The sequence below is a fragment of the Danio rerio genome, chromosome 1, assembly GCF_052040795.2.
Source record: "Danio rerio strain M-AB ecotype USA chromosome 1, GRCz13ab, whole genome shotgun sequence".
Lineage (NCBI taxonomy): Eukaryota > Metazoa > Chordata > Actinopteri > Cypriniformes > Danionidae > Danio > Danio rerio.
The window spans coordinates 9,759,427-9,785,126 of NC_141021.1; the positions used below are offsets into that span (position 1 = coordinate 9,759,427).

The following is a 25,700-nucleotide window of genomic DNA, read 5'->3' on the forward strand; positions in this document are numbered from 1 at the left end:
GGAACAATTAATAAACAAAACATTTCAGAAAATGCTAGAACAAATAATATAAATTATTTATAAGATAAATTAATAAATATAAGATACTGTCGCCTCACAGCAAGAAGGTCGCTGGTTCGAGCCTCGGCTGGGACAGTTGGCTTTTCTGTGTGGAGTTTGCATGTTCTCCCAGCGTGCGCATGGGTTTCCTCTGGTTTCCATAGTTTAAAGACATGTGGTATAGGTGAAGTGGGAAGGGTAAATTGTTCGTATTGTATTAGTGTAAATGAGTGTGTATGGATGTTTCCCAGAGATGGGTTGCAGCGGAAGGGCATCCGTTGTGTAAAGTATATGTTGCATTAGTTTGCGGTTCATTCCGCTGCGGTGACCCAGGAAATAATAAAGGGACTAAGCCGAAGAGAAAGACATAAGATTCTGTTACATATACAGTACAGTGACAGCAGTAACTTCGTTTGTGCATTTTATGCACAAGTATTTTTGTCTATCAAACTGAAATATTTACTTTTACTAATACAAAGTCTTGTTAAGACTGGGAACATTGATTTTATTGGAACTTAAGATAGAATCTGAATAAATATTTTGGGGTTTAGCATAAAAATAAAAAAAAGCTGAATAACGATGGAACATTGCTTACGAAAACAATGGTAACCACAAATTAGTTTTCTAGTAGGGCTGCACAGTACATCATTCCTTTCAGCATCGATATCGTATTGTGATCATTCACAATAGTCACATCGTGAGAATACAGTCTGGAGATGAGTCTGGATTAAAAATTATTATTTAGAAGGTTTTTTTTTTCTTTTTTTGGCCAGTGACTGTGAAGTTTTTAAAAGCATTCAAGCATAACAAATTGTACCACTTGTACCTTTGACAAATTAACAACAATTCATGTTATGGAATTGTTTATAAAATGGAAACAATGCAGTATTATTTTACATTTGATTATTCAAATTACTGTATACCTGAATGCAGTTTGGAAAACGCTGTTCATTGCATCTTTTCTTTATTGAACTTATCTATACTTGTAGATTGTTTATTATATCTGTATGCATTCCTCTACAGAATCACCCTAATCAATATCTGAAATTATAAATTTTTTCCAAATAGTTCAACTCAAAATTGTGAAATTGTGTTTATATTGCCATAAAAAATCGCAATGTTCGATTTTTCGTGCAGCCCTATTTTCTAGCATAGCATGGGTTTTGTTAATCTGTGGTCACACAAATCAAATGGCAATCGCCAAAACACGGTTAATAGCCTACTATAGGTATATCTATATTTTAATAAAAAGGTTTAAATTTCTCATGGAAGTTCAGTTGTGTCTGACAACCAGTCCTCCTATTGTTCATTCAACTTTTTGTCTATCTGTCTCCAGAAGCTACATTGTTGCCAAAGGTCTGGTGGGAAATAGGAACTGTCTGTTTCACTTTCTACAGTTTCCTGTCACTTTTTTTCCCGGATACCCCGCCCAAACCCACGTAGCTGTTGACTCAGCCGTGTAATATTCGGACAGGACGCCGCGTCATCGACCCTCATGCAACCCGACGTCTGGCCTCTTCCTCTTTGTAGCTCAGAGTCAGCAGAAGTGGCGCAAAGTCACGCAAAAACTCCACGGAAATTTTTAACCGGACATTATTAAAATCGGACAGAACGCGAAAGTTATGCTCAGCTGTCAACACTGTAGTGACAATCCGTAAACTTTGTTTTACGATGGTTGTTGTTGTTTGCTCGTCGGAGTCGGTGATATCGAGGCTTTCTGCTTTTGTGGAAGAGCCTGAACGCGGATCCAGTCGGCGTGGCTGAAGCCTGTTGGGCGCGTGTATGTGTGTGTGTGTGTGTGTGCTCCTCCCGGTCAGGTGACTGAGGTGTGTCTAATCACTAGAGCCTCTGGAGATGCTTTGTTCGACTCTACCTGTTGTCAACTGAAAGATGATCTGCTGCGGCTCTGCGGTCAACTGCGTTCTGTACTGAAGTAGGACTACCCGGGGTAACATGATCAAGTAACATCTGAGGGGCAGTTTCTATCTTTAGGACACAGTTTTACCTTGATGTAAATATATAAAAGGATTCTATACGACCGCCAATCCGCATTATTTGACAACAAAGTGCTTCCTTTAATATGGAAACGCTTTACACGAGGAACTTTTCCAGCCGTTAACGGAGGAAACACTTTTCCCCAAGACTTCATTTTGGGGGATTACAGTAGCTCTTAACTAATTACATTACTTATAACTCGAAGAAAGAATCTCCTTCTTTTATAAGCAATTTTGGATTGTTTTTGGAAACACAATGGCTCTCTCTCAGGTTCAGTGTCTTGATGACAATCATGTGAACTGGCGTCTAAATGAGTCCAAACCGGAGTTTTTCTACAGCGAGGACCAGCGGCTCGCTCTTGAATCTCTTGCCACGAAAGGACGCGACGCGTTTGACGCCTTTGTGAAGGAGCGTGAACTGCGTCCTTTCCTATCGGAACCCGAACTCGAGATGTTTCGCAGGAGCATAGAAGAGTATAAACCCGGCTCTGAGCATCAAAAACAGGATGGTATGACGGAGGGAGAGGACAGGGCAGTGTCTTTACAGTACTGGCCGGATCGCTCTGACACATCCATACCGAATCTGGATCTCGGATGGCCCGACTGCAATTCTTACCGCGGAGTGACGCGTGTTAATGTGTACACGCAACCGCCGATTGACGGACAAACGCATATAAAAGAGGTTGTGAGAAAGGCCATCGCGCAAGCACAGAAGGTTGGTAAACTAGACAATCTTGAAAAGCACGATTGTACTGTATGGTCACTCTGTCCCAGAAACTGTAGACCCTTAAAAGATAAGCACTAAACCGGTTCTTTTGTGATCATCATCTGACTATTGAGGTGAAGTTGGTTTTATATTCACACGTTCTGACTTTCTCCTTAATTCTAACATTTTAAGAACATTATTCTTTGGTAATTCCTAACAGTGAAATCATATTAGCAGCCAATGAATATCAAAGTACAACATTGTTCACGGTCAAATAATCGTGCTAAAGTTGTTTTGAAGTAATGCTTACATGATTTCAGACCGAATATTCAGTAGGGTTCAGGGTTTACACTCACCCATAAGCAAGTATGTAAATATATATTCTATAAGTGCAGTTAAATACTTCTTAATCCCCACTGATAATTTGGACCAAGCTAGGTTCAATTAAAAAAATCATTTGAATAAAGGGATAGTTCACCCACAAATGAAAACGTTTCAAACCTTTAATAATTTTTTCGTCTGTTGAATGAAAAAGTTTTTTTTTTAGAATATTTAGAAGAAAGCTGGAGGTCTGTTACCATTTACTTCCAGGAAGAAAAAGAAATACAATAGAAATCAATGGTTACAGGCTTTCAACTTTCTTCAAAATATGTTTTTTTTTAAAGATAAAAAAAACATGAAGGTTTGAACCAAGTAAATGTTGACAGAATTTCATTTTTTTGCTAGAACTATCTTTTAAATGGTTGTAATGCATCATGATAATTGTTGGAAATATTGTTATCATTGGTCACTATTGATTTCCAATGTTACCACTAATATGTGATCATCAACTCTTCAGATTCCAACATTTTTCAAGATATCTTCTTTTTTGTTCTATAGAAAAAAGAAACTACTAAAGATTTATAGCAAATGGAGGGTATGTACATGATGAAATCTCACTCTGGAAGTGAACTGCTCCTTTAAAGTTGCCATTATCAGCCTGATAAGAAAAAATATCTGCACATAAACTATGGATTGTTTCTGCTTTTGAACTGCTTTTGATCTGCTGCTTGCTGTGAACAATTGGATAGGATTTTTCCCCATAATGGATATTGCAATAACATTTGGAAAATGTATGTTTTCCCAAAATGTAAAGGTTTTTGAAATCAATTGTTCACTGTATTTATTTAGATTTTGTTTTTAATCAAGCTCAAAAATCCATATTGAATGTAGTTTTCCTTTCACTGTAAAAAAAAAATAAAAAATACAATTAATTAAATTGAATTTAAAAAGGATGAATATTAATGCTATTAAAATCATTTACCTCTAAATGGCAACATCAGGGGGATGATTACACAGTAATGTCAATATTGATTTAACTATTGTCCTAGGTGGTTGCGGCCAAACTAAGCAAAATAGCTGCTGTATGTATGTCAACACGTGTTTTTCATCACAACCCTTCTCTTCCAAGCTAATTAATATTTCAAAAGATAACGCAGAACTTTGCAGAATGACTTGAGTTCAGCAGAAAACAACATGAACATGCTGAATGTCCAAATATCCATCAAGTTTCACAATCCTATACTGGTTTCCAACTGACTCATTTTTCTTGTTGAAACTTGCTAAAGCTCGAACCCAGTGATTCGGCCATGACACATACCGGCACAAACTCTCTTCCTCCCCCTTCTCCTTGAAACACACACTCAATTACTTTGTCTCTTTACTCAAAGACATTTCTCACAATGAGAGCTTATAATGAGATCTAGGTCTTAATGGGTGCAGTACGACTGATTCAGGGTGTGTAGGAGTTGTTCTGTGTCTACATCAGCACGTTGTCTTCTTAATAAAGAGATCATACAATGCTGACAATAGAATTGTAATTGTAATTTGACCCGTATAGTAATTTGTACACTAAGAATATAAAAGCATCTGTGTTTTTTTCTGGGAACTGTTTAACATACATTTACTGTGTGTGTGTGTGTGTGTTTGCAGATGATAGCAGTGGTGATGGACGTTTTCACAGACGTTGACATTTTTAAGGATCTAATAGAGGCTGGTTTTAAAAAGAAAGTGGCTATATACATTATTATTGATAATGCAGCCGTACAGCACTTTCTCCTTATGTGCGAGAGAGCCAACATGCATAAAGGACACCTTAATGTAGGTCAAAGATGCATACACTTATGTTTTTTGAAGACAATTTCAAGATAAGTGCAATTTATGTTTATGCAATAATGATGATTTGTGTTTGCAGCATCTGCGGGTACGATGCATCGGTGGTTCTGAATTCTACACACGCTCCGCTCAGAAAGTGCGAGGCTCATTGAGTCAGAAATTCATGTTTGTGGATGGAGACCGTGCTGTGTCCGGATCATACAGGTCTGTATGTGTGCTCTTTATTGTGTTTGTATGTATACATGAGGCGGTGTTTATAAAATATAAGGGAATCACACTCATCTGGAAGAAGTTTAGATATATACTGTGCTGAGTAGGGTTGTGTGATTAATCAAAATTGAATCACAATTTGAAACGTTGCGATTAGTTAATCGCGAGAGGCTGCAATAAAAAAAATATATATATTAAAAAAAAATATAAAAAATATATATATTAGTGCTGTCAATCGCTAAAAAAATTAACTAATTTATCGCACTTCTAAAGAAAATTAATCACGATTAATCGCATTTAAAAGACTGAAACTTGTAATTTTGTCTATTCGAGTGTAAAATTAATGTTAACGCAAGACAAATACTATTTAAATTCAAAATATAATTCTTTATTTGAATTTTTGTTTACTTGTAACACAGATTTCTTCATGTAAACAACATACCCACAATAAACCATCAAGATCCTGGTTTGACAGCCATATTTATTACAGAAATTAAAACACAGGCATGTTAATGCCACTTGAATTTCAAAACAATCAATGCCAATAAAGAAAACATTGATTTTCATATTGGATTCTAAGTGGAGGCAGAAAGACATGACAGTCTGCTGAGTGTTTTATGGGCTGATCAGATCATAAGAAGACGATCAGCCTGGCCCAAAAAGTACATCGAAACAGCGGTAAACTGCCCGGCGTCTGCCCTGGCCACAACAGGAAAAAAAAAAAAAACTGCGTTAATTTTTTTTAACGCATTAATTATTTCAAATTAATCGCATTCGTTAACGCGTTAATTTTGACAGCGCTTGTGTATATATATATATATAAACAAAAATAAAGAATAACATCTTCAGAACCAGTCCGCTATGCTTCAGAAAATTAAATATGCTAGACTGTCTGCGATGGTGTCGTGAGGCATCGCAGACATGGTATTGTTTGTCATGCACTATGCCACATTACACAAGAAGAAACGATTGAATCTTGTGTCACGACAACCATTTGTCGTTTACAACCCCCATGACACCCTACGTCAAGGAAATCGTGCGGAAATCAATGAAAATGAAAACAAACTGGAAAGTGCTGACTATTGGGATTATGGCATCTGCTGGTCCAGAAGCATTAATAGATGAATTAATTTAAAAGAAAAACAGCATTTGTAATATGGGAATATTTTGGTTTCAAAGTCACAGACATCAAACAAAAAACAGACAATTTTTAAGAGCTGTCGCAGAGTTGTTGCTACGGCTTACAGATTATTGAGCTGAAGCTTGAATTAAAAAAAATTAGCTTGAAGCTCTAATTAAATCGTAAATCAAATCGCAATTACATATTTCCCCCAAATCACACAGCCCTAGTATACTAGTAAAAGCTACATGCCATGGCATTTAGCTGTGGGAAATTGCTGAAGAAGTTTGTTAATGGTGAAAAGTGTCTCTAATTCTGATTTATCACCTACCTGAAACTTACTTTGTTTAATGTAGTTCATTCCATGAGTCATGGAATTTATGTAATATCATAGAATTTTAAAAGATCTATTATACATTGAACGTCAGGGATTTTTAATAAATTATATTTATCCTAATTATGGTAAATCAGGGATTTTTGTTTTTCTCTTCTATTTGTTAAAATATTTTATCAGAATTTTTCTACACTATGTTTTTAATGCATTGTTTCACATCTTTTGTTAGGGTTAAGTTACTTTTTAGCTTTGCTTTTTTCTTTCTGTCATGCTCATCAACTTGCAATCACTTAAGTAAAATGCAGTCACCAGACTGCAGCTGTTAATTAAGAGCCAACATGTCAAGATAATATACATTATAGGAGCTGTGGCTTCATAAGGACCACTTCAAATTCCAAGTAGTAAAAAGCAGAAGACAGAAAAATGAAATGTTAATTTGTAAAGCTACTTTAGAGCTATCAATTATAGGAGGGGGAGCACTTCTCAGCCACACAAAATGGAAGTACCTGCATCGTTGTCTTGAATGTAAATTATCCACTGTTGCTCTCATCACATGACTATTGAAGTCCTGAAAAAGGATATTCAAGCTAAGTCAATTTAAATATTATGCAAAGCACAACAGCAGCCTGTTTTTCATTAATTATAGGTTATGGAAATTTAGCTTTTTAATCAGTGAAAGTCAGGGAAAGACAGAGAATTTAATGTTTCGCTTAGAGTGGGACCCTTGATAAAAATACAAATAAAAAAATACATAAATGAATAAACCCTCAATCTCAGGAAGGGTTTAAAATTTGGTAACTAGAGACTTCCACAATCTCACGCACACACCTGAGGGAGAAGATGGAAGGGCCGTCATTACACAAAGGCAAATTTAGAGAATAAACATTTACAAGGGTGTAACAAAACAATTCAACTAGAAACCGAATAATATAAAGGAGTAGTCAAACAATAATCAAATCACAAGACAAGCCTCATAAACCGCATGGCACATGGCAGGAAATGCCAGAATACAAAAAGAAAAGGGAAGTGTGAACAGACAAAACAAAGTTGGTGAGCTACTGTCACACTAATGAAAAACAGAAGTATCATGACATTCAATGTGTGCTCAAGGGGTGCTCATGTTATTCATTTATTTATTGTCATTTTTATGTTTCAGTTTTACATGGACTGCTTCTCGTTTGGACCGCAACATCATAACTGTTCTGACAGGACAGGCTGTTGAGACATTCGACAAGCAGTTCCGTGAATTATACATGAGTTCTCGTGGGGTCAACCTCTCCAAGATCCCAATGGCGGAACCTCCGGAGCCAGAACCTATTCCAGTCGCCGTTCCTCCCCCTGTTCCCGTAAATGTTGCAAGAAAAATGATCAACCCCAAATATGCGTTGGTCAATGCAGATGCTTCAAGCAAAGCATCTTCTGACAAAGCCAGTGCTAAGAACAGTAACACCCCAAATCCTATGGTCCAGCTTCCCAAGCCTCAACGGGAATTGCCGGAAGCACCACCAAAGCACCCAGGACTTGTAGGTTTGCCAAAGGCAGATCTTATTCTCTATCTGCCCATCTGGCCAGAACCAGATCCATCTAGTGATGTTATTGGGTTCATTAATATCCGTGACACAAGCAAGCCAGCACAAGTGCATTTAATGCGCTCACAAATGTTCGAAACATCTCAAGCAATCCGCTTTAAAGACCCTTTTACGGCGCCACCCGAGGATCCGCTCCCAGAAAAAGCAACTCCTCGTCCTAAAGCAACACAACTGCCTAAAATAAATGCTGTAGAACCAAATGTTCAATCAGTTCCTCAGCCTCAGCCTGATTCTAGCATTGCCAATCAAGATACTCCAGCCAATACATCTCAGACGCCAAACTCTCCAGATCAACAGCAAGATCCCAAACCCAACCCACCAGCACAAGAACCAGAGCCCAATCCTGAACCAGTAGAAGTTCAGCAGGCTGTAGAAATTCCTGTGCCCAAACCACGCACTCTTCAGTTAGTAGTTAATATGTCAGAAGGCTCTGGAGACGCAGAGGTCACTTTAGTGAAACGAGAGGAAAACCAGACCATCGGCTCAAAGGATGCACACTTGGACCTTCAAGACAACGATGCAGATAGCACTGCTGTAACCTGTGCACATTCATTAAAGGATAAAGATGAGAATTCCACAACCTCTGATGAATACTATGAATGTACTGACTCTGATGGCAGCGATAAGCTCCCTAACGGAAGGATAACGGGTTCTGGTCGTGTTGGAGACCACAGCCCTGATGCGCTTAACGTGATGGCCCGCTTCTCTCAATCCATGCTGGACTTGCGATCAGATGACCCTGATCTACGGAGCACTGTTGAGAAAAATCGACTCAATGCACAGAGCAGAGACAAAGCAAAGGTAGGTGTCAATTTTAGCGTGTCTGAATGTGAAAGTGATTTTTATCAGATCTGGCTCTCCACTCTACCAGTCCAATAAACCTGGGAGTGTCTCAGATAGATGAAAAGAAGCCAGGCGTGTGTGTTATGGAACGCAAGGGTGTGTCGGTGTGCGTTCCGGGATGTTGTTGACATTTCCTGCACGCCTGAACCTGCTATAAGTGTTAAAACATATATGTGGGGGGTGGTGGGGAGGAGGAGGGTGACATGCAAATGTAGTATCAGATTAAAACATGACGTAAGGTTTTATCCGATCCTTACTTTAGTGGAATTTCCCCACTGAAAAAGTTGTCTGTAGTCAACATGAGCTGAGGATGTGAAACTTTTGTTTAGAGGGACAATATATTGTTTGTCAATCTGATATACTCAATATAATGGGTCAACGATGATAAAGGGATTTAAAGCATCAAAACAGTGGTGTAACTACTTTATTTGTCTTCATACATTACAATGCATCTTGTTTAAGCATAGTTTTTTTATTGTGGAAAAATTACTTGTACACAGTAGAGTTGGGCCGATAGACGATGCCATCGTCCATCGTCGATGGCCAATAGACAACACGATGCTGAGCCAGCATCGCCGATTCTCCGCCCCGCCCCCAACGTAAACCCGTTCGCGAAAAATACACACTCAGGCCCTGTTTACACTAATACTGTACGTCTTAGTGTCAAAATGGCATTTTAGAACAAAAATTATTTACATCCACATCGTTTTACCTAGCATTTCTGCACGGCCCTCCGTCCGCTAAAAACGCACATCACATGACCACACACACATAGACACACACTGTCATGAACTCCTTTGAGCTCCAGTCAGAGAGCAGTGCACATCGAACAGTTTGATGAGCAAATGAGTGATAATCTCTCTGAAATCTCACGTATCCCTCCTAATCCTCAAAGTCGCGCACTCTTCTCACCCCCGGATCCCTCCTCGCTCCTCTGACATGTCGAACGCACACTCTACCAGTCCCCCCCCCCCTTTTTAGTATGATGACGATGCCATCGTCAATCGTGATGTTTCACATAAGACATTGTACGATGCCAAATTGGTCGACATCGCCCAACCCTAGTACACAACACATTACTATAATGGATTTAAGGATCACAGTACTGCCGTAACAAACAAATAGATTGAAATTTAAAATTGTTATATTTTGCAACTATCCATTAAAACACTAAATGATTCTTTGCTTGTTTAATATCTTTGAATGAATATAAATATCTAGATTTGACATCTGATCTTTGACCCATTTATATTACCTAACATTGGATATTTAATTGTGTAATTCAAATTCACAGTTTACTTTGTTCATTCAAATAATTTCTAAACAGCATTATAGTATAGCTGCATCTCTACCTTTATAAGTTCTTACACATCTCTTCCTAATGTTTCTGTTTACTTGGGATTGAATTATTTGTCAGCTGTTTGCAATAAAATGCTTTTTCAAGGCTGGTGTACACTACCTGACGAAAGTTTTGTTGCCAATCTAAGTTTTAGGAACAACAGATAACTTGACTTCTAGTTGATCATTTGGTATCAGAGGTGGCTTAAATGAAAGGCAAATGCCTCTAGATTATGCTTATGTTACCAAAATAAAATATAATCATGCCTTGACTTTTAATGCTCTAATTAGAACAGTAAGGTCTGACTTTGCTTAGGCAAAAGTCTTGTCACTTAACAGAAATAATGTACAGTATAGAATATAAAGTCTTGATGCAGTGGAAAAAATGAATATTGTGTATGACTCCCATGAGCTTGGAGGACTGCATCTATACATCTGTGCAATGACTCAAATCACTTATTAATAAAGTCATCTGGCAAAGAAAGCGTTCTTGCAGGACTCCCAGAGTTCATCAAGATTCTTTGTAATCATCTTCAATGCCTCCTTCTTCTTACCCCAGACATGCTCAATAATGTTCATGTCTGGTCACTGGACTGCAATTTGCCCTCTCCTGTGGTTTGTAATGTAATGGGCAGCACAAATGTCTTGATACCTCAGGCTTTTGATGTTGCCATCCATTCTGCAGATCTCTTGCACACCCCCATACTGAATGTAACCCCAAACCCTGATTTTTCCTTCAACAAACTTGACTGATTTCTGTGAGAATCTAATGTCCATGCGAGTTCAAATAGGTCTTCTGCAAGTTCAAGTTCTGCAGTTCAACAGATGATTCATCTAAAAAATCAACCTTCTGCCACTTTTCCAAATGATCAACTAGAAGTAAAGTTAATATTTGTTGACAACAAGACTATTGGGTTCGACAACAAGACAGGTAGTCAGGTAGTATATATTAAAACCAAAAGTATTTTCTGGGATGCAAGGCTTAAGGTTGTTTTTATAAGTGCATGCTGTTTAATAATTTGGAAAAACTTGGTTAAGTCACTTAACAAATTAAAAAACGGCTTAACCTTAATCTGGTATGACCTGATTACTTTAGAGAGGCAACAAAGCTTGGACAAAAGATGACATAGCACTGAATTTTTGCAGCACTAGCGGATACAGCAGCTGGAGCGTGTGTGTAGTACCTGGGTACAGTGCCCTGCTGATCATGCCAGGTAAGATGATGAACATCATGGGAAGCAACTTGAGATAGCTGGCAAAGATGGACGCTCCTTTGGCATGACTCAGACTCTTGGCTGACAGAGACCTCTGCACGATTACCTGCCAATAATCCACCAACATGATCATTATTTTTTTAAACAGAAATTTATTAGAACAATTCCTGTCAGAACATTTGATATCATGCCTGTTTATCCTGTTTCTGTCTCATGTATACCTTCCTCCCTTTCAGCTTTACAAGACGGTCTCTAGGTCGCCTGTTCGGGACACTTACGGCCGAGCCAAACTGGTGATTGGTAAACCTGGAGGGTTTCATAGGCACCCTAAAAGCAGTGATCACTTGATCGGGGGCCACAGGTACTGGCAGGGGAAAATGTATGCACCTGAACCACCCTCTAATGGATCCGACCAGCAAAACCTACACCGCTCTGGACGATCGCCTAGGAGACAAAACCCTGGCTGTAGGATTGAAAGACTGCAAACCAGCCAAACGCCTGCTCAGAGGCTCATGCACACCCAAACCCTCTCTCCCGCTCGTCGGGTCTCTCAGACAAAGTCTTTGTCTCCTCATAGACGGGTCGAGACTCGTACGCCATTAGGAATTCCTTTATCTAAATATGCCAGCTTCAAACACCTCAAGGCGAAGGTTCCAGTGAACACGTCTGGTTTTGCTTTGGGGGATAAATTGCTGACACAGAGGCACAAGGACAATTAACTGATTTATGGTGGCTTCTTCCCAGCAGAAACAACTTTGTATTGATTACAAAGGCGCGAATGTGCAATTATTTATCCACCACTTCACATGGAGTTCAACTGGATCTCCAACTGACACGAGTATTACAGTGGCAAACAAACACTGATACTTTTCTGGATATTTGTTACAGACAGACTTACTCTTCACTGACGTGCCTTTATTGAGTAATGTGGACTGGAATTTGGTGGTGGATTTGTGACCATGGTGATGGAAATTTCACATTCACCTCTGTTGTTGACTAATTATTGTCTCAGATTCTGGGAAAAGGATGTTGAAAAGATTAAGGTACAGTACAAGCTAACCGCGAGTTATTGTTTAAAAAGCACAGCACACAAATCAGAGTCAAAACAAAAGACTAAACCGAGGCTGACGTTTTCTTCGGTTTTGTCACAAATGAAGTCCTGTTTACACTCAGCTTTACGTTTGGTGCTCAAATTTGTTGCGCTAAACAAATTCATTTAAACGAATGACATTTGTTCAGAATGACATGTGTTTTGCATGCCGCTAGTGCAGCTAATCCTTTGTTTACAGGGAGGTGCTCTAATCTCTTTTCCGTTGTACTGCGAAAAAGCCTGTTTAAGGCCTTGTTTACACCTAGTGTTAAGGTGTGTTTTTGTTGACCTAATCACAAACGTACGACCCTAATTAGAGATGTAAATAAGTTCATAAGAGAGAGAAAAAACGTTTTGCATGTTAAAATACACATATGGAATGCATGGGAAACGCATCAAATGCAGTTTTGGATGATTTTCATGTATGGATTTCACATGAAAATGTTTGAAAACCATATTCCACATGTGAATTTAAGTTTATGGCAGATGTGTGAAGCTCTTGTGGTTTGTAAGGTGCCAGGGTTGAGCTTGTCTACTACTCACCACTTTTAAGAAGTAGACCGAAATCTGCATTAGGCCAAATTTGCCATTACAGTAAAAGGTTTTGATTGGAAATCTGGAAAAAACCTGGAACAGCCTTGGGCTTTACAGTTTTTCCATAATTGTCAACTAATAAAAACTGCATTTTTAGCATCATTTAGCCAATAGGATGGTGTCTTTTTATTTTGGCGTTAACAAAAATTGAGTGTAAAAATCCGACCAATTGTTTCATTTAGAATATTTGCTGGTGTAAACAGGCTTCCAGGACTAGCTTTGGATTTGGAGTCAAGACCAAACCCTTAAAGATCCAGCCATTAGACCTGCTTATTTGAACAACAGAAACCTATTCATGCAATGCTGAATTAATTAATTTCTGACTGACAGACTGACCAAGACTTACATTTTGATCCACAGCAGAAAGGACCACATTTACAGAGTCTTGAAGAGACTCCAACTTTGTCAGTATTTCCAGGAGTTGTATAGTTTCTATTCTAATCTTTGTTTAACTATTATTTTCTCCTCATAAAAAGGTTTGAATATAGTAAAACCCTTTTTTAAGGAGTTGATGTGCACTGTACTTTAAAGAAGGAAAGTGTTACGATTAATTACAAATACAGTTTCTAAACGATCTCAACCATTCTGCTTTAAAAATGCTAGTCTGCACACACTGATACCTACAGATTCTGAGGAGAGGATATACTTGAATCGTTTTGGTGACATTTTTTGTGCCGCAGGAGTCAGGGTAGTTCTATTTGAATTGATGCGAATTCCTCACAGCCTCTTATTTATTTGCATCCTAATGCAAATGTCTGCCTTGTTTTAAGTCCATTTGTGGACAGTTATACAGTCTTGGTAGCCCTTTCCCCCTGTAAAGCCACTTACGTCTATCTCTTCTATATTAATCTGCTATATATTTCTTATAGCAGAATGTGACAATGCAGCATGCAGTTGCAATAATTTCCTCGTTGTGAGGCTTTTTACTTTGTGTGAACCAGGGTAGTCTTATTATGTATTTTTGAGAGTGTTTGAACATACCTGATCCGTGCACCAGTACCATGTTGCAATGATGGTTAATCCCAGCGTCATGCCTGGCCAGGGAAGATCTCCATGCACTGGGTCTCTGAACAGGTGCATGGCATCATGTCTGGGCAGGTGACATGTCGTGTTCGGGATGATCTTGGACGGCACGGCTTGCAAATACACGCTCTCCAGGTTACTGTAGCCTCCAATTTTGTTGAATGCTGTAAGGTAAATGCACATCAGCTAAATCTACTACTGATTTGGGTGAAATGTAGCAGTTTAGCATTAATATTTCTCTTTTGTACTAACGTCAAAATGGCATGGCGTCAAAAAACAGAATGTACATTTTGAATCAGTTCCAATTAAAAAAAGTATTTAAATTGCTTTAGCTTGTTTAGACTCGTGTGTTGTTTGCTTCCGTGTTGTTCATTTCAGTTTCAGTTATAGGCGAATTTCTGTAAGTAGCTAAAAGCATTTCAGGGGATTTTCCCCATTTCTAAATCTCTATGCAAACCAGCTCTGCAGGTTTATAATTGTTTTACGGTGTCCTAACCGGATATCATTTTCTATAAATTAGGGCTGAACACTACACACACCGGCCACTTTATTAGGTACACCTTACTAGTACTGGGCTGGACCCCCTTTTGCCTTTAGAACTGCCTTAATCCTTTGTGTATAGATTCAACAAGGTACTGGACATATTCCTCTGATATTTTGCTCCATATTGACATGATAGCATCACACAGTTGCTGCTGTAATGAGTGGTTATTTGAGTTACTGTTGCCTTTCTATCAGCTTAAACCAGTCTGGCCATTCTCCTCTCACCTCTGGTGGCGACAAGACATTTGTGCCCACAAATCTGCCGCTCACTGGATGCTTTTTTTTTTTTTTTTTTTGGACCATTCTCTGTAAACCCTAGAGATGGTTGTGCATGATAATCCCAGTACATCAGCAGTTTATGAAATACTCAGACCAGCCTGTCTGGCACCAACAACCATGCCACGTTCAAAGAAATCACCCTTCTTCACCATTCTGATGCTCAGTTTGAACTGCAGCAGATCGTCTTGACCATGTCGAGCAGTTGGACAGATGTACCTAATAAAGTGGCTGGTGAGTTTAAATCTTTTGAGCATTGATATCTCAATGTGTTTATGCGTCACAGGATTAGATTTGTTTATTAAAGATTATATATATATATATATATATATATATATATATATATATATATATATATATATACACACACAATGATGAACATGTTATTTTAAACTGAATTGTTTAAGTTCTCTACTTGATTACTGTTAGACTCTTCAGAAAACCATAAAGCACTATTTATTTTTTACTATTATTACCATAATTATGTAGATCTAAGTTAGTAAAATTTTTCGTATCTCAATATATATATACAGTAAATATAGTTGAAGTCAGAATTATTATCCCTGTTTATTCCACCCCCAATTCTGTGTAACGGAGTGGTGTTTCAACACATTTATTAACACAATAGTTTTAACACCAAATTTCTTAAAATATTCTCATAATATATGACTAGATATTTTTCAAGACACTAGTATTCAGGTTAAAGTGACATTTAAAGGCTTTACTAGGTTAATTAGGCAAGTTATTGTATAACGATGGTTTCGAAAAAAAAAAAAAAAAAAACGTATAGCTTAAAGGGGCTAGTAATATTGAACTTAAAATGGTTTTTAAAAATTAAAAACTGCTTTTATTTTAGCCGAAATAAAACAAAAGACTTTCTCATTTAAATGTCACTTTAAGCTGTTTAGAAGTGTCTTGAAAAATATATAGTCAAATATTATTTACTGTCATCATGGCAAAGATAAAGTAAATCAGTTATTAGAAATGAGTTAATAAAACAATTATGCTTAGAAATGTGTTGAAAAAATGTGTGTAAAAAAAAATCTTATCTCCGTTAAACAGAAATTGGGGAAAATTAAACAGGGGGTCTAATAATTCAGGGGCGCTAATGATTCTGACTTCAACTGTATATACAGCGTCAAAACAAAAAATCTCAATGTCAGGTTTTCCAATATCGTGCAGCCCTACTATAAAGGGTTTGGAAACCCACACACCTCGCCCGCCACCCGTGGCTCTTTTGTTTACGACATCGCTCCATCCTCCCCTCCGCCTATGACACTATGACCAAAACCCCCCAACCCCACCAACTCGCTCTTCACTTTCGTTTGCGACAGCCCAATTAACAATTAATTCGATCTTCCAAAACAAAACTAACAAGCAAAAAACTCATTCAGAGCACTGTAGGAAGTTAAATTGTTCATATGGTAACCATTTAGAACTTTGGTATGATGTATGTTTTACATTAGCATATTAAACAGCAACTTAGTTTATTCAGCATTATGCCCTGAAGGGAATTAAACCCAACATTTTTTGGCCAATTTGTGGTCAAAAATTATAAAGAAATTGAAATGAAATATTGTAATAGCTTTTTCATTATAGCTTGGCTGGTCTTGACAGGTTCCTTGGATCATGCCAAGAACATTGATGGTAATTACACCATTATCAAATCAACTTTTGGTCTTTCATTTTGTTTGAAATCCTAATTTGTGTTAACTGCTTGCCCAGGCTGTCCAATGTTCACCAAATTTACCTCAGATCATCTCCAGACCTTTTTTGCAAAAACAAAACAAAAAAGGACTTGCGTTTTTTTTGTATACTACATTTTGAAATTTGACGGCATGATGCTAAATTCCATCTTTATTTATGTAATCAGCTCAACACCTGGATTGATTGATTGATTGACTGACATTTTTATTGTATATAATATGTTTTGCTAATACCAGGGGTGTCAAACTCAGTTCCTGTAGGGCCGCAGCTCCAGCTTCAGTTCCAGCCCTGCTTTAACACCCTTATGCCGTGGTCACACTAGAGTTTGTGTACGAAATTCTGTCGTACGGTGCTGTGAAAAGAGGGGGGATTAAACAAGATGATTACACATTTATCAAATTACAAATTTCTGTCCAGAGAGGTCATTTTTGATTGGCTTAAAGTAGGGTTAAACAACCCTGTTGCTGGAGATCTACCTTCCTGCAGATTTTAGTTGCAACCTATCAACATATCAAACACAGCTGCCTGTAATTATCAACTGCTGTTCAGGTCCTAATCATTTGGTTCAGGTGTGTTTGATCAGGATTGGAGCTGAAATCTGCAGGAAGGTAGATCTCTAGGAACAGGGTTGAGCACTGCTGGCTTAAAGCCTCTGTCACACTGCACTTTTCGCCTCAATAGACTTGCATTTTTATGCATGCGAATGCGTCAGACTGGAAATGGAAGCTGCGACAAGTTTCGCAGTTCGCTCCATTGAAAAGTTCAAGCTTGGTGAACTCTGACCTGTGAAATCGCATTGTGATTCTGTGAGACCAATCGAAAATCAAAACATGACCTCTCTGGAAAGAAATGTCAAATATGGACCAATCGCTCACTTTTTTATGTCTAATCGTCATGTTTAATCCTGCCCTTTTTACAGCGCCATATGACAGAATTTCACAAGCTCAAGCTCGTGTGACCGCAGCATCAGATGCACTTCATATAGGTGCACGATTTCCTAATTAAAAACAACTGATCAAACTAATTAAGTCCTTTAGGCTTGTTTGATCAGGTGTGGTTGGGACTAAATTGTGCAGAGTTGTGGCCCTCCTGAAACTGAGTTTGACAACTGTGACCTATACAGTAGCAGCAATAGACCATGAGGTAAGAAAACGTAAGACTTTCTCCCTTTTTTCCTTTAATTTGACTTTTAATTTGACAAAATGTGTACGTGAAATCGACATATGTGACCCACAGAATCATAGTCATAAGTGTCTTTTTTTAAAAATCACCTGAAAATGTAATAAATAAGCTTTCCATTGGTTTATAGTTGGTGATAGACGATGTTTGCCTATTTGATATTCTGGAATCTGAGGGTTAAAAAAAAAGCTGAATACTGAGTAAAACACCTACATTAAGTGCAAAGCAAGCAGTGGTGTAAAGAAACAAATTACAAGTACTCAAACTACTGTGATTGAGTAGCTTTTCTCAGGAATTGTAATTTACTAAGTAGTTTTAAAGATGTGTACTTTTACTTTACCTAGAGTAGATTTTTAGTGCAGTATATGTACTTTTGCTTCACTACTTTCCTTCAACCTGCAGTCACTACTTTATTTCTTGTCTATGGGGATTATGATAATCAGTCCTGTCATTCCTGTCCAATCAAATCGCACATAGAAGGTAAATAATGAACATTAATGAACAATTAATTTAATGTTTGCTGTATGATGACCGAAACACCCAGCAGACACAAGAAGTCAACATGGTGTCAGATTAACGTTGTACCCTAACGTTGTGGGGACATTGCATTTTGTTTGGAAATGAAAATCGGGTTAACATCAGAACCCAATGTCAGGCCAACCTCAATGTCCAACCTAAAACCAATCGAATATCAACATCTGATGATGTTACAGCTTGAGGTTGTGTGGAGGTTACCATTATGACATCTATCAGATGTTGGATTTTGGTTGCTATAACTGACCAATAAATGTCAGTATTTGATGTCAATATGATGTTGGTTTAAGATGTTGGCTCAATGTTGGATTTTGGTCACTTCCCACACAACCTAAAATCAACCAAACATGAATGTCATTTGATGTCGTTATTGGACATCCAAATAACATTGTCTTTAGACATTGCCTAGACATTGAATTTTGGTCACCTGACATCACAACCTAAAAATCTAACCTAACATTAACGTCTTATGATGTTGTGTACAACAACTAAATGCACTACAGAATGTTACGTTTAGACACATCCACAAATTAATTTGTATTACAGTGTAATACTCCTTAAAAGGTCTAGTTTTTTAATCATAATTTGAGTATTTTTTTAGTATCAACAGATACTTTCACTCTATTTGCACTACATTTTTAGGCAAGTAATGGGACTTTTTTTTAGTATTCTTTCCATCACTGATAGCATTGCACATTACTAATCAAAAGTAGATTGCTGATATTTGCGTTTATATGTACCAAGTATCTTCATGGAGCATGATCTTCACCTAAAATTCTAATGATTTTTTGGCATAAAAGCATATACCCATACAGCATAAGACTGCTTTTGTGGTCCAGGGTCACATATGTCAAACTCACAGCTGGCCTTCTACATTGCCATTGCCACTTTCTCAACGTTCTCTCTTCCCTATAGTGTCAGCTGATGTTAGATCACTGCCGGTTCAGAATAAAAGAAGTGGCCGGAGACTGACTAACCCGTGATGGTGAGGATGACAGCTCCGATGATCATGATGAAGGTCTGAAGAGTGTCGGTGTAGATTACAGCAGCCAAGCCACCTGCAGAAACACAGGACTGAAAGGTTCTTGCTCAATTCTCTCTTGATGGTTTAATGTGATCTGAGTCATCAGGGTCAAGTCTGAATCAGCACTTGTAGACAGAGGAGTGAATACGGTGACAGCAGAGCGGCGGATTAATGTAATTATGCAATTATGCTGGAATCAGTCATGTAGACTATAATTACTGCTGGAGAAATTAACTCTTACTGAACCTCTGGACTTCACCGGGAGAGTTCAAACAGTTAGAAGCTTTCATCCAAAACAATTTACAGTAGCACTCAAACTTGTGGTTAAGGAGCTTGATTGAGGACTCTTAGTTTGTAATTTGCACTTTGCAGTAACCAAACGAACAACATTCTTGATGCAAACCATAAGCTTTAACCAGTATTCCACTCCATCCATGTTTACAGAGAATATCACATCTGCTCGCTTGGCTGTAAATCTGTGTGTGCAGTGCGGTGTGACGTAAAAAGCTGTTCTACAAGATTATTCTTGTAGTTTTTTCTTGTCGAGAAAAGGAGTCGTGGAAATGCTAATTATAAAACTGCTCAATGCTGAAATGTGTAGTCATACTTTACAATTAGAAGGATGAATTATGAACGTGCTGTGTTCCAATAATTGCTCATCCTTGATTCATGTGTTAGCAGAAAACATTAACACATGTTTATTTTTACAACTTGATTACCTAATCCATTTGAGTCAAAGATGAGACGTCTGATTTTGGTGTCTTCAACAAATAAATTTTATTTAAATAGAAAGTGGCGACGCCGTGGCGCAGTAGGTAGTGCTGTCGCCTCACAGAAAGAAGGTCGCTGGTTTGAGCTGGCTCAGTTGGCGTTTCTGTGTGGAGTTTGCATGTTCTACCTGCCTGCGCATGGGGTTTCTCCCACAGTCCAAAGACATGCGGTACAGGTGAATTGGGTAGGCAAAATTGTCCGTAGTGTGTGTGTGAGTGAGTGTGCATGGATGTTTTCCCGAGATGGGTTGCAGCTGGAAACATATGCTGGATAAGTTGGCGGTTCATTCCGCTGTGGCGACCCCAGATTAATAAAAGGACTAAGCCGAAAATGAATGAATGAATAAATAGAAAGCATGTCAGGGTGTCACGGTGACTCAGTGGTTAGTACTGTCGCCTTGCAGCAAGAAGGTCGCTGGTTCAAGTCCCGACTGGATCCGTTGGCATTTCTGTGTGGAGTTTGCATGTTGTCTCTATATTAGCATGTGTTTCCTTCAAGTGCTCCTGTTTCCCCCACAGTCCAAAGACATGCACTATAGGTGAATTAAATAAACTAGATTGTTTATAGTGTATGTGTGTGATTGAGAGTGTATGGGTGTTTCCCAGTGTTGGGTTGTAGCTGGAAGGGCATCCGCTGCATAAAAAAAATGCTGGATAAGTTGGCGGTTCATACCACTGTGACGACCCCAGATAAATAAAGGGACTAAGCCGAAGGAAAATGAATGAAATGAATAGAAGCTAAATCGAGTGTTTCAAATAACTCCAGTAAAAATAAATAGGGGAAAATTGGTTTATTGGTTGCTATGTGGTTGTTGAGGGTTCCGAGTGGTTGCAAGACAGTTGCTAAGGTGTTGCTAAGGTGTTCTGAGTGGTTAGTAGGCAGCTGCTAAGGTGTTGCTAGGTAGTTGCTGGGGAGTCCTAAGTAGTTGCTAGGCAATTGCTAAAGTGTTGCCAGGTGGTTGCTAGTGTGTTCTGAGTGGTTGCTAGGTGGTTGTTAAGGGTTCAGAGTGGTTGCAAGACAGTTGCTAGGGTGTTGTTAGGTGATTGCTAAGGTGTTTTACATGGTATGGTAGACAGTTGCTAAGGTGTTGCTAGGGAGTCCAAAGTGGTTGCTAGGCAGTACCTAAGGTGGTTGTTAGGGTGTTCTGAGTGGTTGCTAGCTAGTTGCTAGGGAGTCTTGAGTGGTTGCTAGGTGTTGCTAGGTGGTTGACAGGGTGTTCTGAGTGGCTGCCATACAATTGCTAAAGTGTTGCTATTTCATTGCTAGGAAGTTACTAGGGTGTTGCTAGGTGGTTGCTAGGGTATGGTGAGGGGTTTCCAGGCAGTTGCTAAGGTGTTGTTAGGGGGTTGTCAGGGTGTATGCAAAAGTACTTAAATGCAATCACAAACCTGCAATAGTGTAGAGGGCAGTGACGACCAGCATGAGCACAGTGGAGAGGTAGAGATTCCAGCCCAAACACACCTGGACAAACAGGGCTCCAGAGTACAGATCCGTCTGCAAACCACACACAGTTAATGCCAGTTGTTACAGTATTGGATAGCTGCTCAGATGTTGTCTGTATGGAATAATACGATACTTTTATTTCATCTTCCACCAGGTTTTCTACTTTTTTCAACTTTTCTACAGTTCTTGATTTAGAGTAAAATGGCCAAAGATAATTTTTGGTATCCTTGTAGCCGGATCTAGCCAGATCCTGTTCCAGAAAATGTCAGATATTAGTGTTTTGCATTTCGGTATTTATTTTATTTTAATTAACTTGTGCCCATTGAATATCTCTCTCTGAGCGAGCGCGTGCGTGCATGCGTGTGTGTGTGTTTGTGTGTGTGTGTGTGTGTATGTGTTTGTGAGAGATATTAATGAAAGGAAGCAAAGAGGGTATCACCATGCACAAGTTAAAGCAGAAGGCAGATTTGACTAATGGCCCTTAACAATGCTTTCAACCAATCAGCTTTCTTACATTTTACAATCACTCTCATTAATTAGTGATATATAAATAATTGCATCGTGGTCTACCTAAGTAATATTTGTATTTTAAAAATGGCAAAGTGGCAGTCAAGCAATTTTTTTTTATCTTTTAAAACCATGAGTAACTCTGACAATGAGCCTGATCAAGAGGGATATTGAGAAGATGAAACTGTGCGAATGGATCTGGGGTTTGTTTCCATCGTTAGCCAACTAAGTTTGCAAGTTGCTTCGTAACAAACACAGTTAATTGATTTGGCGTTACCAAATTCCATCATTCCAACAAACATTCACAAACTGCGTTGCAAACTTGTACGCTTGCAATTACACCTCTAGAGCTGTAGTTAGAAACATAGTTTCTGGTTGTGTTTTATTCTCAGTTATCCCCCGTATGCCCTATTCATTTAGAAAGTTCTAACATTTAAACTTGGAATGATTTTTAAAAAAGCATTAAAGTCAGCTCTTTTAGGTGTAATTTGCTTTCAAATATTTTTACAGTTCAGTTTTAATGATCTTCATATTGACAATTGCATTCCCTCCACAGTGCACTTTGAAAACATTGATATCATTTTGAACACAGCCGTGGCTCATGACGAAAGCTGTAGGTGACCTATTATTTAAAAGCGGAATATATGTTATGTCTCCAAAGCTTGTGAAAAAAAAAATAGCATAGGTTAATACTTTTTAATTTATAGTAGGTTATTTATTATGAAATGTATCTGACACGTGCCTGTATATGACACGGGCGTGTTGGTTAGAACATTTTTGCAGTGGTTTGAATGTGTCAAATTGTAAAAGTAGACCTTTAAAAAATAAAAAATAAACAATATCCTATTTGATGATAATAATAATAATAATAATAATAATAATAATAATAATAATAATAATAATAATAATAATAATAATTATTATTATTATTATTATTATTATTATTAAGTAGGATTTTTTTCATTTCTTAATAGATAGCCTACTGTAATTTAGGCCTGCAACCATTAAAGATTGATATGATTTATGTATGAGCTTAGAATACGTGTTAGCTAAGTAATTTTATTTTGAATGTTCTTAATAATATTTAATAATAATAATAAATTCCTTACATTTGTATAGCGCTTTTCTGGGTACTCAATGCGCTTTACACAATGGGGGGATTCTCCTCATTCACCACCAGTGTGCAGCATCCACCTGGATGACGCGACAGCAGCCATTTTGTGCCAGACCGCACACCACATACAAGCTGATTGGTGGAGAGGAGAGAGAGTGATGAAGCCAGTTATGATATGGGGATGGTCAGGAAGCCATGATGGACAGAGGCCAGAGGGCAGATTTGGCCTGGATGCCGGGGTTAAACCACTACTCTTTTTCGAAGGACATCCTGGGATTTTTAAGGACCACAGAGAGTTGGGACCTTGGTTTAACGTCTCATCAGAAAAACGTATTTGTAAAGGAAATATATATAGGTCCTATATGTGTCGTTTACATGTATTTCAATTAATATGGAAAGCGAGTGCACGTTTTTACCAAAACTACTATTGAATTTTATTTTAAGTGTGTATAAAACAATATAACTTGCACAGAAAATTATGTTTTTTTTCTAAAGAAGTAATTACTCCACCCGTTAAGAGCTTCATTATGGGTATTTGACAGAGAAACTACGGGTTTGGGAAAAACTTCTGACTACATCGTTCTTTCCCCACACGATGCATCATACTAAGATAGTTCCAGCCTGATCTCACGAGAAAACGTAAGTATCTTACCTTTTGCCAGTTTAGTGGCTAATTCGTATGAATTCGTATGAGTTCAGTCGTACGAAATTGTACGATTTTAAAAAGGTGGCGTGGCACCTAATCCCAGCCCTAAACCCAACCGTCATTGGGGGATGAGCAAATCGTACGAATTAGATTGTACAAATTCATACGAATTAGCCACTAAAAAGTTACGAATTGCCGTGAGATTGCGTTGGATATTTCAGCCATGAGTTATGTTGTTGTTTGAGAAATGCACTCCAGGATAGCAGTAGACAGAAGCAAAGCGATTTCAAGTCAGCCAAAAAACGTAACAGAAGAGATAATTGTGAATCTTCTTCTTTTTTTTTTGCGCTATCACTGTTTAATGACGTCATGCTCCAACGTCACGTCCATAATTTATTCCTTTTCCATGAATCGTCCAATGCTTAAAAGAATAACATTCATTTTATTCAACTTAATGTATTTCTGTTATTTTTGATTTGCTCAATCTGCCATTTTTGCTCTAAAGTAATAGTGTCCTAAATTAAAATCCTCAACTGTTAAACAGTAGTTTTAGCACTCACACCACTCGTCACTCTCATGAACAATAATGCTTTTTATCTGCCAATATTTAATAGCAAGCATTAATGGTTTATTAGCAAGCCAGCAAGCCAGCATGAGCACTTGCGTGTGAGTGTTTTTATGGAAAACAGATGTTGAAACAGAGCTAAAACTATAATCTGTTTCACAACTTTTAAATTCCTTCAGTTCGGAAACACGCCAGCACTGCGATACAGGACTAGACTCATGTTTTTAAGCTTTGTGGGGGGAGAATGTGTGAATGAGAGGCCAAAAACGGGAGTGTGTGGATGTGTGCATGTATGTGTGTGTTTTTGTGCTCACCGAGATCTTGGTAAACACAGACAGCAGCAGACTGAGAGCTGACAAGTACATGCGAATTCTCTCTCCTCCAAACCGCCGACCCAGATACTCTGGCATTGTGACAATCTGAGAGACAGAGAGACAGTCAGATAGACAGATAGAAGAGAAAGGCACGATCTAAGCAAATGAAAAGGCAAATCTGTGGTGAGTCTGCATGTGGGAGAAAGAGACTGCGAGTCTACTGTATGTAGGACATGTGGAGACATAAGTTCTCATTTATTAATGCAAGACACTGAGGGACAACAGGGTAAAAAACTATACCTACTGTAATATTCATCACCATACTTCCCTAGTTGATTGACTGCATTAAGAATTGGAAACTTATTTGTATTAGAATTTATCCAAAACAACATATTTAAAGGGATATTTCACCCGAAAATTAAGATTTACTAACTATATACTCACCTTTCATAGATATATACACTAGATATCGCATACGGACCCTGAGCATGCGTAAATACCGCCGCCACATTTGTACAGTGCTCCCAGAACAAATGTCACTCAACCGCACTAGACTAAAGCCAATATGAAGATGCTGGACTTTTGCGCTGCATATACAAGTGTAGTAACAAGAAAACAAAGCATAAAGGCAGAACATTTCATAGTTAATGTTTTGTTTTTAAGTTTTTGTAGGTTACAAACTTTTGTGCTAAACAAGTATTGATCATATATGTGGTATCCTAGTCAGCCCCAGCTGTGAGTTGATTTGACCCAAGAAGCTGGGTTGATGTGTCTGTGTGGTGCTAGGTTTGCATTGATTAAACTCTTAGCAATTATTACCCAGAAAATA

The 25,700-nt window shown here is 38.2% G+C and overlaps 2 protein-coding genes across 12 annotated transcripts in view; one reads left to right on the plus strand and one right to left on the minus strand.

Moving 5' to 3' along the window:
* Positions 1–25,700, minus strand: part of slc5a10 (solute carrier family 5 member 10) — a 51,707-nt gene that overhangs the window by 19,200 nt on the left and 6,807 nt on the right. For 5 of the 9 annotated variants that reach the window (XR_015476198.1, XR_015476199.2, XM_087236694.1 and 2 more), the window contains 5 exons: positions 24,872–24,976; positions 21,671–21,776; positions 19,465–19,545; positions 14,207–14,412; positions 11,512–11,647 (listed from right to left, as the gene is read on the minus strand). Coding sequence is in view for 5 of the 9 variants with exons in the window: in XM_087236694.1 (XP_087092820.1) it covers positions 11,512–11,647; positions 14,207–14,412; positions 19,465–19,545; positions 21,671–21,776; positions 24,872–24,976 (634 nt within the window). In the remaining 4 variants the exon portion in view is untranslated. Of the gene's footprint in view, positions 1–98; positions 1,830–11,511; positions 11,648–14,206; positions 14,413–19,464; positions 19,546–21,670; positions 21,777–24,871; positions 24,977–25,700 lie in introns of those variants that run through there. The other 4 variants (XR_015476201.1, XM_087236698.1, XR_015476200.1 and 1 more) reach the window with 2 other exon arrangements.
* On the plus strand, positions 1,532–14,575 carry sack1gb (scaffolding CK1 anchoring protein Gb). 3 transcript variants are annotated; one of them, XR_015476197.1, is made up of 6 exons: positions 1,532–2,748; positions 4,711–4,878; positions 4,973–5,097; positions 7,714–8,947; positions 11,474–11,541; positions 11,778–14,575. XR_015476197.1 is itself a non-coding variant. In XM_087236692.1 (5 exons), the coding sequence occupies exons 1-5, from the start codon at positions 2,290–2,292 to the stop codon at positions 12,258–12,260; spliced, it is 2,469 nt and encodes an 822-aa protein (XP_087092818.1). In that variant the 5' UTR covers positions 1,532–2,289; the 3' UTR covers positions 12,261–14,575. The 3 variants fall into 3 exon arrangements, 2 of the variants coding, with proteins under 2 accessions (XP_087092818.1, XP_087092819.1); XM_087236692.1 differs by lacking the exon at positions 11,474–11,541; XM_087236693.1 differs by lacking the exon at positions 11,778–14,575 and having other exon boundaries at positions 11,474–11,655.